Source organism: Sus scrofa, chromosome 14, assembly GCF_054392235.1.
Source record: "Sus scrofa isolate SSC_HxYL_T2T_F1_AM1 chromosome 14, Sscrofa_HxYL_maternal_Yorkshire_Landrace_v2.0, whole genome shotgun sequence".
Lineage (NCBI taxonomy): Eukaryota > Metazoa > Chordata > Mammalia > Artiodactyla > Suidae > Sus > Sus scrofa.
The window spans coordinates 137578449-137595309 of record NC_139396.1 but is presented as its reverse complement, the minus strand read 5'-3'; the positions used below and the strand labels follow the sequence as shown (position 1 = coordinate 137595309).

General features: G+C 38.4%; 1 protein-coding gene across 2 annotated transcripts in view; it reads right to left on the bottom strand.

The window, feature by feature from the left end:
* Positions 1 to 14685, bottom strand: part of SLK (STE20 like kinase) — a 58556-nt gene extending 43871 nt beyond the window's left edge. For both annotated transcript variants that reach the window (XM_001929430.7, XM_005671435.4), the window contains exon 1: positions 13906 to 14685. In XM_001929430.7, coding sequence (XP_001929465.1) covers positions 13906 to 14055 — 150 coding nt within the window. In that variant the 5' untranslated portion in view covers positions 14056 to 14685. The remainder of the gene's footprint in view (positions 1 to 13905) is intronic.
* Positions 14686 to 16861: the final 2176 nt, after the last annotated feature.

The window sequence follows — 16861 nt, the reverse complement described above, 5'->3', positions numbered from 1 at the left end:
AAATAAAGTGTTAAAAAGAAAGTCTATCTACTACCTAAAAGCATGAAAATTCTTCATGTAAAGACATAATCATAACTAAGCAAATGCTAATCAAAAAGAAGGAAATAACAAAAACTCAGATTTAATTTAAAGATATAACTTCTGGTGATAAAAAAATTTTCAGAGATCATTCATTATCACTAAAAATCACTATGTTTATGTCTACATAAATCACAGGACCCAAGGAAAGAGACTGGAATTACTAAAACTCAGAAGTTTGGAAGAAAGATTCTGCAAGCTGAACTTCAGCTCCCTGAGGAAAGAGTGCTACTCAGCTGCTGCCAGGTCTCTGAACCAAGAGGGCTCTTGTGGGAGTAGGGTGCCTTGTGAGGAAATGGGGGCTGGCCAACTAGAGCTGCTGTTGGGTTATGAGGATCTTAGCTCTGTGAGTGTTGGGAAAACTATAAACTGGACTCGACTACTATTGCTGGGGTGAAGAATTTCCACTAGGATGATGATCAGAGTAACAGGAAAGCAGACAAGGGGCCCAGAGGAAACAAAGAGAAAGTATAGGCTCTTTCATCATCCTCTTTACAGCCTCCCTCTAGTGCTCTGTACTTCTGAAACCTAAAAGTGAACAGCTGACAAGGCAGAAATATGATTTGCAAAAATCTTAGAACAGCGTCACAAAGCAGAACCACAGAAGGGAGTGTTTGGAGCTGAAAGACAATAACTTAATAACTGGCTTAATCCTAAAACAATGAGGATTATAGATGGGAGAACTAAGGCACAGAGTGGTATTAAATATTTTGGCTAGTAAATATTCAAAGTTAGAAAGAGCAGTTAAGTGAAGGGGAAAAAAAAGGAACAGCACTTGAGAAAGCAGATAGTTTTAGACTTCAGATATTGTTGATGTTTTACATTATATGCTAATTCTGATGACAAGATTTTTCTAAGAATGAGTGTGAATATTAAATAAGAATAAAAGTATTCAACATCACTTAGCAAAGATATACAGCTGGTTTCCATTATTTATGCTAGTTATGTTCTATAAAGTCAATGTAAACCTTGAATTCTTGAATTAGTAAATACTGAACCACTGCTCCCAGAAGGAATACACACACACACCCCTTACACAGATTATAATCTTAAATCTCAGAAACAACTCATCATGGTAGATTCTATTTTCTTTGTTTTACAAAAGAGAAAATGAGAGTCAGAAACATTGGATGACTTGCTTGAAGCTGCCCCGTAACAGGTGCCAGAGCTGGGATTCAAACCCCACTCAACGTGTCCCAAAGCAGGAGCTTCTTACACTACACTATACTACCCTCTACTGTCTCCATCCTCTGGACATCTCTGTATCAGAGCTGAAACAAAGAAGACAAAGCATCAGCTAGTTCCAGCTCAGCTGGGAATATGTGCAGCTAGGGACTCGCATTTTAAAAAGCTTTGCACATGAACACAAATGTGAAAGCATTAAATGTATAGATTTGGAGCTACAAATAAATTTTAGCAAGTGGAAAAATATGCAAATGTGGAATTTGCAAATAACAAGAATCACTTATACATACTCCTTGCATTGTGTCCGGAAAATATTATAGAATTTTTTGGGGGGAGTGGGGGCATGCCTGCAGCAAACAGAAATTCCTAGGCCAGGAGTTCCTGTCGTGGCTCAGTGGTTAATGAACTCAACCAGCATCCATAAGGACACAGGTTTGATCCCTGGCTTCACTCAATGGGTTAAGGATCTGGCAAGATATAGGTATAGGTTGCAGACACGGTTCGGACCTGATGTTGCTGTGGCTGTGGTGCAAGCCAGTGGCTACAGCTCCAGCTCAACCCTAGCCTGGGAACCTCCATATGCCGCAGGTTCAACCCTTTTAAAAAAAGACAAAAAAAAAAAAAAAAAAAAAGAAAGAAAGAAATTCTTAGGCCAGGAATCAAACCTGTGCCACATCAGTGACCCAAGTTACAGCAGTGACAACACTGGATCCTTAACCCACTAAGCCACAGGGGAGCTCCCAGAAATTCATTTTTTTTAAAGCATTTTGGGAGTTTCTGTTGTAGCTAGTGGGTTAAGGACCCAACGTTGTCTCTGTGAGGATGCAGGTTCAACCCCTGGCCTCACTCAGTGGGTTAAGGATCTGGCATTACCAGCAAAGGATGCAGATACAGCCTGGATCAGGTGCTGCCTTGGCTGTGGCTTAGGCCACAGCTACAGGTCCAATGAGACCCCTAACCTGGGAACTTCCATATGCCACAGGTGCAGCGATAAAAAGAAGGCAAAAAAAAAAAAAAAAAAAAACGCATTTTCATGTCATTTCCTAATTCTGCAAAAGAGGGGAATATACTTTATGTTTTCTTTACATACTCAAACACTATTTCTTTATATTATTCTGGATATTGCAATCTTAGTTACTGGTCACTCAAGATACCAGGAACAAAATGTCAATAATAAGTAAATGTTGGCTAAATCTACAGTTTTCCATTATGTTTTACCAATATTTAGATCACACAGTTTTCCCACTTATTTCAAGGATTTGCTGACTCTGAGCAGCATGAATAAACCAACATTTTTTACAACTGTATGATAGATAACTGTATAAATATGCATAGATTGCATAGCTGAAAAGATGACAAAATGAGAACACAAAAAGACAATATTAAAAAAATTAAAAATAAGACAAAGATACTACTTCTGGAAATTAATTCAAGAAAAATAAAGGCTTCTAAATGGTAAGGAAGGTCACTGCCACACAAACATTCTCAACCTTAAGTTATAAAAGTAAAGGGCCAAAAAGTGTGCTGTCAAGGTAAGGAAATCAACACAAATACTAAAATTTTTACAAAGAAGGAAAAAAGAAAAGCCAGCATGTTAAAGCTATTTTTACAGTCAAAGTTTCTCTTACTTCTTTTAAAACATAAATGTATACATGTTAGAATTTGGACTTCATGCGGTATTGAGTACAAAGCATAATGCAGTATTTAATAAATGCCAAATAACTTCAGCAGCATAATGTACAAATAGTTGCCTGATCTGAAAGGAGACTTTCTCCTTTCATAGAAAAAGACAGAAAGAAATGAATGAATATATATAGAGAGATATAAATATGGAAAGGAGAACTATTAAGTGAAATAAAGCAATGTGCAGAATTGTATTAAAAGGATGACCTCTTGCTTTCTTATTTTGAAAAATATAAACCTATAGAAAAGTTGAGTGAACAGAACAGTGAACAAACACCCTTCAACCAGTCATCAATTGTTAACATTTGTCACATTTACTTTTCTCACTCTCACACACACAAGCATCCATATACATATAGTTTCCATACAGATATGTACACATAAAAACACATGCATTTAACAATACCACCTGCAAGTCACCTGCACTTCACTCCCCAAAACTTCAGAATGTGTCTTCTACATAACCACAATATAATTAACACACCCAAGAAATTTAACATTGATATAATATCTAATACACTCCATATTTAAATTTCCTCAAATATCTTTTAAAAAAAAATCCCTTATTGCTTACATTTTTAAAAGTCTAAACCACTGATTTGTAGACTGTCCCATGGTCTAGATTTGTCAATTATTTCCTCATTATTAGATTCAGGTTAAATGTCTTTGACAAGAATACTATATTAGATTATATACTTTCCACTGAATTTTATCAGAAAACACACTTTTTCCTACTAATTAACCCTAAGTTTGATAACTTGATTAATATAGTATCCATCAGGAGTTCCCTGGCAGCCTAGTAATTAAGGACTCAGCGTTGTCACTCAGGTTCAATCCCTGGCCTGGAAACTTCCACATGCTGTGGATGCAGCCAAAAAAAAAAAAAAAAAAAAAAAAGGTATCCATCAGATCTCTCTACTGTAAAGGTACCTTATGGAGTGAAACTTATAGTTATGGGGTGAAACCAGTTTCCTCCACAATTTTTCAATACTTTTTGCTTCAAGTATTACAGTGTGGTTGCAAAACAGTGGTTTTTCAAATTTTATGTCTTTATATATTAACTCACTAGCATTCCTCTATTAGGTTGATACTGATTTTGTTGTTGATATTTTTGTTGTTCAAACTATTCTGTTTTTTTAGCATGTCCTCATTAATTTTTGAGTGTATTCCTTTTTTCTGGTACAAGACATTCCAGACTCCTCTGGGGGGGGGGGGGCAGTAATGAGGCTTTTACTTTTCAATTTTATTGCTTTTTTACTTCTCTAGCCCAGATCTGGATCAACCATCTCAATGAGCCCTGGTTCCTTTCAGCGGGGAAAGTTTCAGTGGGGAATATTTCTAGGCCTTTTCAGTGGAAAATAGGAATACGTGTATATATGTGTATATATAGAGAGAGAGTGTGTATGCACACACACATGAGTGCATGTGTCATTACAAGGTCTAACTGAAAGCTTCAGTTCAAAAATCAACATCTCAGTTTTCTTCCTCACATTTCAATTATAACCCCTTTCTCCCAGTTACAACCCTAGTTTCTAAAACAGCACTAAATTCATTTATTCTATTCTATAATACATATAAAGTATTTTCAGAATTACAACAGTAATATCACTACTAGTAACAAACCTAATTAATACAGTTCAAGCATTCCTGGCTGTTCTTTTTATCCTCTAAATAAATTCCACTAGTCAGAGAACTCTATTCAAAACTCACATGAAGCACTTTTTCAGTATGATTGTTATCAATTTGATATACAGTTAAGTCACCTATATATACATATGTGTGTGAATGCATTTTCAGTTTTACAAACAAGCATTCATATATATGCTCATACAGGCATAAATTTTACCTGTGAAAATACACAGAAACTGTTATAGTGGTTGACTCTGAGAAAAAAGAACTGGCAGAGAAAGCTTTCCCTTTTCAACTTTATCATTTTTTGTACTGTTTCTAGCAACATTAGTATCCTCTTGAGTTTTTTTAAATTGTTAACACGTTATCTGAAAGCTAATTTATTTTTATATATTCTTTATACTTAGCTATGTTTTCAAAATAAGAGTCTTTAAATTCTTAGAAACAGACAAAATGTATTTTTGGTTTCTTAGGATAGAATAGAGCTTCATGTCAATCCACAGAAAACAATTAAATTCCAGAAGAGTTAAAATAAAAGTTCTTTATAACTGTAAAAGCCTAAAAGAAAATATAAATACTTATATAATTTCTAGGTAGAGAAGGCCTCTAAACATAAAAGCCAAGGGGAAAAAAAGCAAAGTAATACACTGACAGATTTTATAGAATAAAGAACATGTGTAAGTCTTTATATCAAAATAGCAGCATAAACTAAAGTAGTAACTGCACCACCTATGACAAAGTGCTCGTTTCCACAGTACATAAAGAGTACTTTCAAATCAACAATAAACAGCACTTAGAATATGGATAATTCAATTATTTTTAAAATGATAATCTCTTTAGAAATCAAAGAAATGGAAAATAAAAGTCTTTCAATCTATGGAAAAATGAAGTATTTTTAAAAGGATAAAAACTAACATTGAAAAAGGTCAAGAAATAGACTATTGTTGAGTTGTTTAAATAGGCATAACCCATGTACACACATGTAAGTACATAGAAAAATATCTATAGAAATATATACATTTACCTGATTATAATTGTTAACTTTTTTTTGTTTGTTTTTTGTCTTTTGTCTTTTTAGGGCCACACCAGCAGCATATGGAGGTTCTCAGGGTAGGGGTCCAGTTGGAGCAGTAGCTGCCAACTTATACCACAGCCACAGCAATGTGGGATCCGAGCCACATCTTCAATCTACACCACAGCTCAAGGCAACGCTGGATCCTTATCCCACTGAGCAAGGCCAGGGATCAAACTTGTGTCCTCATGGGTACTAGTCGGGTTCATTACAACGGGAACTCCAACTTATTTTTTTTTAATGGCTGCACCCATGTCATATGGAAGTTCCCACGACTGGCACTGAATCCGAGCTATAGCTGTGACCTACACTACGGCGGCCAGCTACCGCAATGTCAGATCCTTTAAGCCATTACTCCTCCTCCACAGAGACCTGAGCCACTGCAGTTGGATTTTTAACCCACTGTGCCACAGCAGGAACTCTCTTTTACTTTAATTTTTTATTTTTTTTAAAAGTTATACTTATGAAGAAAAGACAAGGAACAATAATTAGAGTAGTAACGGTCAAAGGAGACTAACTTTAATAAGTTAAATTTCCCAATAAATAGAAATGATTTATTTGTAGAATTAAAATTTAATTGAAAAATAAATTTATACAACCTTTCTAGAGTAAGTTCACAGTAAAAATAAATGATCATGTATTTTACCCTAAAAAGTCCTAGGAATTTATCTTAAAAAAAAAAGAAATGTCATAGAAATAATACCACGTGTATGTGGACATTTGACATATGAAGGAGGTACTGCAGTGCAGTTTGGAAAGGGTGACCCTTTCAGTAAATAGTGTTGAGACAACTGGGTATCTACATAGAAAAAAATGAAACTAAACCCCTACTTCACACTATAGACAAAAATCAACATCAGTTTAATTATAGACCTAATGTAGAAGGCAACACCATAAGACTTGAGGAACATAACATAGAAGACATACATCTTCATCACCTTGGGTAAGAAAATTACCTTAAGACAAAGAGCAACGACTGTGTAAAAAAGTTAATAAATTGAACTATATTAAAATTTCATGTCTATACAAAAGAAGGACATCAAAAAGAGAAATAAAAAGACCAACTACAAAGCAAGAGAAAATAATGGTGCCTCGTATATAACTTGAGAGAATTAGAATCTAGAATAAAGACTCCCAAAAACCAATGTGACAAAGAAAAAGAACCCAAAAGACATTAACTAGCACTGTAGGAAGAAGAAATCCAAATGGCCAATAAATACATAAAAAGGAACTCAATCTCATTAGGAATCAGAGAAAGAAAATCCAAGTGGAAACAGGAACTGACTGCAAATGGGCACCAGGGAACTTTAGGAGGTCGTGGAGGACTGCAAAGCTCAACTGCAATGACAGTACACAAGTGTACAAATTTATTAAAACTCATTAAATTATATACATAAAATGGGTGAATTCTGCGGTATGAAAATTATATCTACATAAAGGCCTCTACATGGACAAGCAGGAAATTCACACACACGAAAAAACCCCGAATATCTGATAAACACATGAAAAGGTATCGATTTTTTTAGTCAAATGTAAATAAAATCACTTCACACTGACTAGAATGGCAAAATAAAATATTAATAATAGTATTAATAACAATAGCAAGTGTTGGGGAGGATACAGAGCAATTGGGAAAACTCCCATCCCCTGCTGATGAGGGTGTAAACTGGTACAACCAATGGTGGAAGACTGGCAGTATCTTCTGAATTTTAAAATACATATACCCAAATGACCAACAAAGTCCACTCCCAGATACAGATCCAACAGAAACAAAGGTAAATGTGCACCAAGATGTATTATAATATTCACAAGTCGTATTCTTAATCTACAAAAAGTGGAAACAATCCGCATGTCCACCAAAAGAATGAATAAACTGAATTTCATATATTACAATACTACAGAAAAACAAAAAAGATCAAGCGACTACTACATACAACTAAACTAAAAAGACGAATTCTCACTCACACAATGTTGAAGGAAAGATGTCAGACACAAAACAACACATGTATGATTACATTTATGTGAAACCCAAAAATATACACCAGTAAGTTGCAACAGTCTGGGTAAGAGCTAAAGGCAGTTATGAATAGTATTATGACAGTGAAGAACGAAAGGAGGAGACAGATTCAAGAAATATTTAGTAAGTAGAATTAACAGGTCCTGGTGATTGACTGGGTTTGGTGGGTAAGGAAGCAGATGTTAAGAATGATCTCCAGGTCTCCGGCCTAAGCAATTCGTAGATGGAGATGTCAATTACTGAAGAGGAACAAAGGAGAAGCCCCAAATTAGGCTGACATCATGAGTTCAATCTGTTCGTGTTTTGTACCTGTTTAAGGAATCTGTGAAACATTCAAGTGGAAATCTCTAATAGATGGTTGGATATGTGCATCTAGAGTTCAAAAGGGAACTTAGATATGAGTTGCATTCAGATGGTAATTGAAGCCATAGGAGAAGATGGGCTCTCATAAGAAGAAGGCCTATGCCCAAGCCCTGCAGAATCCCAACACTAAAAGTCATAAAGAGGAAGAGCCAGTCAAAAAACATCTGAGGAGTAGACACGGGTGAGAGGGGGTTCCTTGGTGGCCAAGTGATTAAGGATCCAGCTTTGTGACAGATGAGCTTTTTAAAGGAAGGGATGGTCAAGGGTCTTAAACACTCTTGAGAGGTCAAGTAAAATAGTTAAGGGTCCAGTGAATTTAGAGACATGGAGTGTCCTGAGACCACAGCAAAAAACCATTAATTAGGGGGGTAGGGAGGTGTCAAAGAAATGTCATAGAACTGAAGGACGTAAGTCTTTGAATTAAAAGGACTAACCAAGAGTCCAGCAAAATAAAAGGAAGGAAAAAAAAAAAAAAAACCTATTCAAAGTACATCACAATGAACAGAAGATAAAATGAAAATCCTAAAAGCTACCAAGGGAAAAAGATCACAAAGGACCAGGAAACAATATGGCATCAGATTTTCAACAACAACACCTGAGGCCAAAAGGCAATGAATGGAAAAGTCTTTAAAATTCTAAGAAAAATATATTTTTGAACTAGAATTCTACAACCAAACTATACATCAAGTATCACATTTATAATAAAGACATATTCAGACAGGCCTGGTCTTTAAAAAATGTACCTTCCATGGATTCTTTCTCAGAAGACTACTAAAGGTTGGTTGTACATAACCAAAACAAGGAGGAAATTCCAATGTGAAAAACAAAGCTTTTAAGACACTCTTAGAGTAGTCTCAGCACCTAAGCCTTCTAAGGAGAAAAATTATAACTCATTATTGAGAGGTATTAAAAAAAAAAAAGACCTAGAGATTAAGCATGCATAGATAGAAAGACTCGGTATCACAGACATATTAATATTTCCATGGTTAATCTATAAATTCAATAAAATATTGAAAATACACACACACACACACACACACACACACACAAAGGAGATCCCATCATGGCGCAGCAGAAAGGAATCCGACTAGGAACCACGAGGTTGAGGGTTCAATTCCTGGCCTCGCTCAGTGGGTCAGAGATCCAGCATCACTGTGAGCTGTGGTGTAGGTCGCAGACGTGGCTCGGATCCCACTTTGCTGTGCCTGTGGTGTAGGCCGGCAGCTGTAGCTCCAATTCGACCCCTAGCCTGGGAACCTCCATATGCCACAGGTGCAGCCCTAAAAAAGCAAAAACAAAAACAAAAACCAAAAACAACAGGTTTTTTGTGAAACTCAAAATAATTTTAAAATATACATGAAAACACTAGGGGCCAAGCATATACTAGAGACTGAAGAAGAACAAGGGGACGTCCCAGTCCAGCAGAGATTTGTTTTAATACCTTCCTAGTGAAGACAGCAGGATACTGATAAAGGAATAAACAAACAGATCAAGGAAGAGACTAGAGATCACAGAAAGAGATACACGTTGAAGACAGGGCACCGCAGAGCAGTGGGAAAATATGTCCCCTATGATGAGACTTGAGACAACTGTGTATTCAGATGCAGAAAAAAATGAAACTGGATCGACCCCTACCTCATACCATTTACAAAAATCTATTCTAAGCAGCTTGGAGACCTAAATGTTAAAGACAAAATCATAAATCTCTAAGAAGCTAATTCAGGGGATTGTCTTCAATATCTCAGGTTAAGAAAGCTTTTCTTCTCTCTTTTTTTTTTTAAATCTGAAGATCTAATTGGGCTTATTAGGTGATTCATGAATTGGTCAGCATCCCATCCAACAACTAGAAGGGTACTCTAGGAAAGAATTTCTCAAATACAATACAGAAAGCATTAACTAAAAAAAAATTTTTTTAAAAGACAAAATTAGAGTATATTAAAATTATGAACTTCCTGTTCCTAAAAAGACACCAAAAAAAAAAATGAAAAGATAGCTACTGAATGAGAATATATTTGCATAACCATAACCAGAAAATGGTCAAATGAAAAGATAGCCACTAAATGAGAATATATTTGCATAACCATAACCAGAAAATGGTCAAAATGCAGAATACACTGCAAATAAACAAAAAACATCCAAGAGGAACATGAACAAGAGACCTGAACACAAATTACCAATAATCCTATGAAAAGAATTACTTAAGATAATAACATCAGATTGTCAAAACTAAGATAATAACATCAGATTGTCAAAACTTAAGAATTCTGACACTATCAAATATGAGGAGGATACAGAGCAAGGAAATTCTCATGCACTGCTGGTGGAAGGGTAAACTGGTAGAGAGTTTGGCATTATCTAGTAAAATCAAAGATACACTATCCTATAACCCTGCAATTCTACTCCTGAGTTAAATCTTAGTGAAACTTAAGATATATATATGCAGCAACACTGTGTGGAAAAGCCAAAAACTGTAAACAACTGATGTATCCAGTAACAGTATAATGGTAAATAATTGCTGACGTAATCATACACTCGAATTCTATGGAACAATGAAAATTAACCAACTACAGCTCTAGTGATAACAAACCTACAAACATAATGCTGATTTTGAAAGGGGCAAGACACAAAAATACACTCAATACATACAAAACTAAGCTGTCATGTTTTGTTACACACACCTTGATAGTAAACTATAAAGAAAGCAATGAAATGAATAACTTACAGATAGAATAGTGGTTCCCTTTAAGGGGAGAGAGAGAATGAATTCAGAAAAGAGGTGGCAAGGATTCTTGGGTACTGGCAGAATTCCTTGACTCTGATGGTTGTTAACATGAGTTCACTTTAGTATTGTTTACTAAGTGTACATGTGTTTTTGTACTTTTCAACACAAAGATTACATATTTCACTATTTTTTTTAAAAAAGTACACACCCATCAGAGACATAAAAAGAATCACTTTCCAGCACACAGTCAGTAGTAGTTCAGCTTCAATTCAATAGATTATTTTATGTCATTCCTTCTATTTTTTTTTCTGTTAAAAGCAACAGAAATCCAAACAAAAAACTGTGAGGGATATTACCATCTTCATTTATTTGTCAAATAATACTATATTAAAAAGAAAATAAATTTAAAATTGGGAAGATTTTAAAGGCAAGAAAGTAACTGTTAGAGTTGTGTAGTGCAGGACTGAGAGGAAAGAATACAGCAATATGATGAAAAAAAGTTTCAAATAAACTAAATACACAAGATGATTGCCTATTGAAAATTTAATCTTTGTAACAGTTACTAATTCCCATAAGCAAAGGATAGTTGGAATTAACTCTAGAAATAGTTTTCTAATGCATACTACTACATACAACTGTAAGGTCTGATACCTTTTTCTCCTACACAGAAGTTAAGTTTAAAAATTTTCAATTTCTCGAGAATCTTAGAAAATAAAAATATTTAGAAAAACACCAAAACAGGTCAGATAATTTAAGTCTTTAAAAAAATCTTGGAGCTTATTCTTTGTGAGTATAAATAGTGAGATGAAAAGAAAAGATGCAAAGAACGCATGCTCTACACATATTACACTGAAATAGTTATCAGGCACAGGAGAATTATCCTTGACACAATCTTACAGTGTTAAACTACATGGAGTAAGTCTCTTACTTTCCAGAAAATTTTCAGTTGGTATCTCACCATAGGAAGATAGGTTCACTTTGCAGAAACAATCACTGAAGAATTAAATCACAGAGCATTAGCATGTCCACACAGTCTGTCTGTGTCGGAAAATGGTTTACTATCTTCAGAGGTCTCTTTTCCTGTCCCATCCCATATTTTGTTTCTGAGCTCCAAATGTAATAACTGTAATTTTCTGCCATTTACTGAGCTCTTTTTTGTGTCATATTTATTATGTCCTTTTTCTCACACAGTGAGGAGTAAATATTACAGATGAGAAAAATGAGACATTGGAAGGATTAAGTAACTTGTCCAAGGTCACAGGCTGCTATACAGGGAGCTGAGATACAGTCTAACTCCAGAGCCACTGCCTTAATACTACAGTTTCTATTTGATAAAACACACCATGAAAAGTGTCCATAATCACCTACTGCCTTCTAACTACCAGTTCCCAGATGCCTTGATGATTTATTTTTACCTTGCCTAGATAACTGCATACTCACAGAACACTAACGGGTGAAGGAATCTAAACATTTAGGGAAATCTATGATTTTCCAGCTAAGAAAAAGGAGGGTCGGAGAAGTTAAGTGTTCTAGTCAAGACCTTGAAGCTGGTTTGTGACAACCAGCAATCAAACGCAGTTCGTAACTCCCAGGAGTGATCTTCCCACTGCATTAGGGCCTTTCTATCATGCATCTATACTGCAAGCTCTTGTTGAAATCCATATCCTACTCTCCACACTAAGCACTGAAATTTACTTTGTCAACTTTCACAGCACATAATAACTTCAACAGCACTCAAAAGCAGGTAATACACAGTCTTTAATTTCAACAAATACAAGGAGAGATGCACTATGTGCTAGGACAATAGAATTAACCCAAATGTATATCTTAATTTTGGCCCCTGGTTTCCTCATAAAAACATAAACACATTAACTATAGCACAGAAGCAATGTGAACAATGTGTTCTGAAAGCACACAGAAAAGAGTAAATATTTCAGATGAGTCAAGAATGAGGACTAGGGGTTTTGCTGTGCATTAGGGGCAGGCAAAGGCAGATGTGTGATGGTGCTTAGAAAGAAGAGAAAACGCTATCACTTCTACCAAAAGACTTTAAAGTAAAAAAAAAAAGTAAATACAGGGTCAGAAGACCTGAGTTCATCTAGGCTGTGCCTGCTGTGACCGTGAACAATTTCCAAGTGTCCTCATCTGTGAAATGCAGATACTACAGACGTGCATATCTCACAGGACTTTCACAGGGGCCAAACTATGTGAAAATAGTTTAAAAACTACAGAGGCCTGTACAAATACAAGTTATTTATATGTTCACTTCTAGGCAACCTTTTGGGTCCTTCCCTCTAAATTGTGTCTCATAAAAACCTCACCCTTCAGGATGAAACTATTCCGATGACATCATTCATATACTCCTTACAAGACAGTAAACAGTTAACATTAATGCCTTCAGGTTGAACCATCAAACCTCTTGCTACCAAAATGAGCATCTGTATATAAAAATACATGTGTATATACCTGTGTGCTTGTTTTTGTTTTGTTTTGTTTTGTTTCTTAAACCCTGGTATGGACTTCCAGTCAATGCTTATTACATTTGGAAACTAGTACCAGATGCAGGTTCCCTTCTGGAAATTTTCTATCAGAAATTCCATTCCATTTTATAGTATGTTGTCAAGCAACCAATTCAACAATAGTCTGCAAGTAGCAATCACTTTGCCCTCATCCCAAGAGACTGGTTATGTATTATTAGGTACAGATACAACCAAATATATATCCTGGACCCAAAAAAGGGAACTGTTTTAGTCCAAGTGTACATATGACTGCCAACAGCTAGTGCACAAACAGGCAGCCACTGAAAAGTATAATGATTTCTGATTCGAAAATACTTGAGGGCTACGACCAGACCCCTCCTTTAAATTAAACAACACCCTCATTTCCTTTAACGTTTGACAGAGCAGAATGCATATCCTGCCTCTCTTTGGCAATCACTCTTTAAACTACATCCAGGCCCCATTTTGTTCAACCTTAAACCCTGTGTCTTAGCTACTCTTCGAACGGTAACCTAAATAAAGTTCCAATGTACAGTTACGAAGTCACAAGAAGGTCCACAAGGCAGGACCGGGACCAAGGAGCTAGAAATCCTCGTGCCACTCCGGGCCACTGGCTGTTTGATCTCACAAGTGGAACTTCCCGTTTTCTCCCTCTTACCTTGTACACTTTCCCAAAGGCTCCGTCGCCCAATTCTCCTATAATTTCCCAAAACTCCTCGGGGTTCAGGTCCCTCTTCACATGTTCGTACTGCTTCTTCTTCTTCTCGCTCCCCAACTTGAAGATCTTACGGAAATTGAAGAAGGACATTTTTCTTCCCAACAGAGTTCCTCGCACTTAAGGACTGAAAACAATACAAGGCAAAGTTTCTCCTCCCTCGTCTCCCGCGCGAGCCCGGCAGGCGGCGGCGGGCGCGGGTCGTCCGGGCTCCCGCCGCTCCGGCCGGGCTGTCCCCGGGGAAGGCGGGGCGCGACTCCCGCTCCCGCCCACAAGGTGGGGGCGCTGCGCCGGCGGCCCCTCCGCGAAGCCCGGCCCGGGGGCCGAGCGGCTAAGCGCCGAGACCCCCGCCGGCCCTCGGGGGGCGGCACCTGCCCGGACGTTCGTCCACACCCGGCCCGGCCCGACGGGTTCGAGCGGTCCGGACGCCCGCAGCCGCCACGGTTAGGCCCGTGTCACGGCGAGTCTCCAGGGGCGGCGGCCACTCCGAGTGAGGGACGCAGCCGGCGGCCTCGGAGCCGGGCAGTCGGCTGGCCGAGCGCTCCCGCCCCGGGCCGGGAGCCCTGGGTTTCCTCTGCAGCCGTCTGCACCCGCGGCGCGAGACCCGCGCGTCCCCTGGGCTCTGGGGCGCAGCCGCCGCCGCCTCGCTCCCTCCCCAGCCCACGCAGCCTCTGCTTGGAGCGCGCGCCGACGCCGACGCCGCAGCGCGCCCGCGCGCTCCTCCTGCCGCGCGCCGGACTCTCCGCGCACTCGCGCGGGGGCGTCACCTCTGGCTCCGCGCACGCGCGTTAAGCCCCACAAGCTGGCAGCCCTTGGGCGGCTTGCAGGCACCCCGCGGAGGCGGGGGCGAAGTGGGCGCTTGAGCCGAGGGCTGGCTGCTGGTTGCTTCCGATTTGCCCTCCAAGCCCCATTATCTTTATCAGCCTATGGCTTTGGTGTAGTTGCCCCTTTGCGCACGACCCCTTTGATTGTACTAGTGGATCTTGCCTTCATTCCGGATCAGGGAAAATGTGTAGGGTGAAAGATGAGCTGTCCGGTTCGGAGGGGACTTGTTCTCTCTCCAACGGTCCCAGAGTTAAGTGAGAGGGGAGTATGGGAGCGTTGGAGCCAGAGCCGACCAGCTCTATGACCTTGCGCGGGTAACCTCTTCCAGCGTCAGTTTCTTCATTGTTAAATGAAAATCCTTAAAAGTCCTGACCTGGGAACTGTGAAGAGAAATAAAGAAGGCAATGGATGTAAACCCTTTGCACGGTGCCTGCACTGGCAAACGCTCAATTTCAGTTTCTGCTGTTGCTACAAGTGTGCTGGTAAGATATATATAATACATGTAAAAATTGTTTAAGCCAACTTCTTCTCCAGGGATGACCGCGACACTCCCTTGAGGATTATCTATCTTCTTCTGGCCACTTACATATGGTGGCTATAACGCTGGTGCCACCTTTCATGACTCCATCTAAACCTCTTACCAAGGTCTTGACTTCCTGACCAGCCTCCGCCTCCTTGGGCAGTTCTAGTGGACAGTCTACCTAATGGGCCATGTGGGCTTTGGCTGGAATCTCTCAGATGGTGTCCACCACTAGACAGGAGCCCTTTAGGGCAGTGGCTCTTTGTTCACCTTGATATCCAGGTACCCACCAACATTCCTGGCATATGATAGGAAGACAGATCCCTGGAATTAATTAATCAAAGCTGTCTGGAGCAGAGGCCATATTGCTATCTACATACCACACCCAAACCATTCTTCCCTCCACCCTCAAAATGGCATAGCAAAACCCCTCTTCTAGTAGGAGGGATAAGATGATTTTGTTTCTCAAGACTTTCAATTTTTAATAGTTTTATTGAGGTATAACTGATATACGATAGACTGTACAGGAGTTCCCTGGTGGCTCAGCATGTTAAGGATCCAGCATTGTCACTGTGGTATGTTTCTCTCTCTAGCCTGTGGAACTTTCACATGCACTGGACAGAGCCAAGAAAAGAAAAATCACAAAGCAAAACAAACTATACATATTTAAAATATATGCTTTTAGGGAGTTCCTGCTGTGGTGCAGTGGGTTAAGTATCAGATCACAGCAGCTTAGGTAGCAGCTGCCACCCAGATTAATCCCTGGCCCAGGAACTTCTATATGCCAAGGGCAAAGCCAAATAAATAGATAAATAAATAATTTTTAAAATAAAATAAAATGTATGTTTTAGGGAACTATACTCAATATCTTGTAATAACCTATAATGTAATGGAAAAGAATCTTATAAAGAATATATATATATGAATTACTTTGCTGTATACCTGAAACTAACACAACATTGTAAATCAACTATATTGCAGTAAAAATTAAAATTTAAAAACATTAGGAGTTCCCATCGTGGCTCAGCGGAAACAAATCTGACTAGTATCCATAAAGATGCAGGTTCAATCCCTGGCCTTGCTCAGTGGGTTAAGGATCCAGTGTTGCCATGAGCTGTGGTGTAGGTTGCAGACACAACTTGGATCTGCCATTGCTGTGGCTGTGACGTAGCCGGGGGATACACCTCCAATTCAGCCTCTGGACTGGGAACCTCCATATGCCACAGGTGTGGCCCTAAAAAGACAAAAAAAAAAAATTTAAAACATTAAAGCAATGTTACTGTAAAAAAAATAAATATATACTTTTATGTTTTGGCAAATGTATACACCTCTGAAAACAGTACCATAATCAATCTATTTTTAATTAATATCATTTGTATAGGTGGCTTTAGATATAAAGATAATACATACTCATTGTAGGAAATGAAGAAATGAACAATAAGTAAAATAAGTATTATAATTCTACCATCCAGAGATAACCATTGGCAAGATTTTATTATATGTCCAAACACAACTTTGGGGATGTGCATTGACTTTTTTTACACGGATAAAATT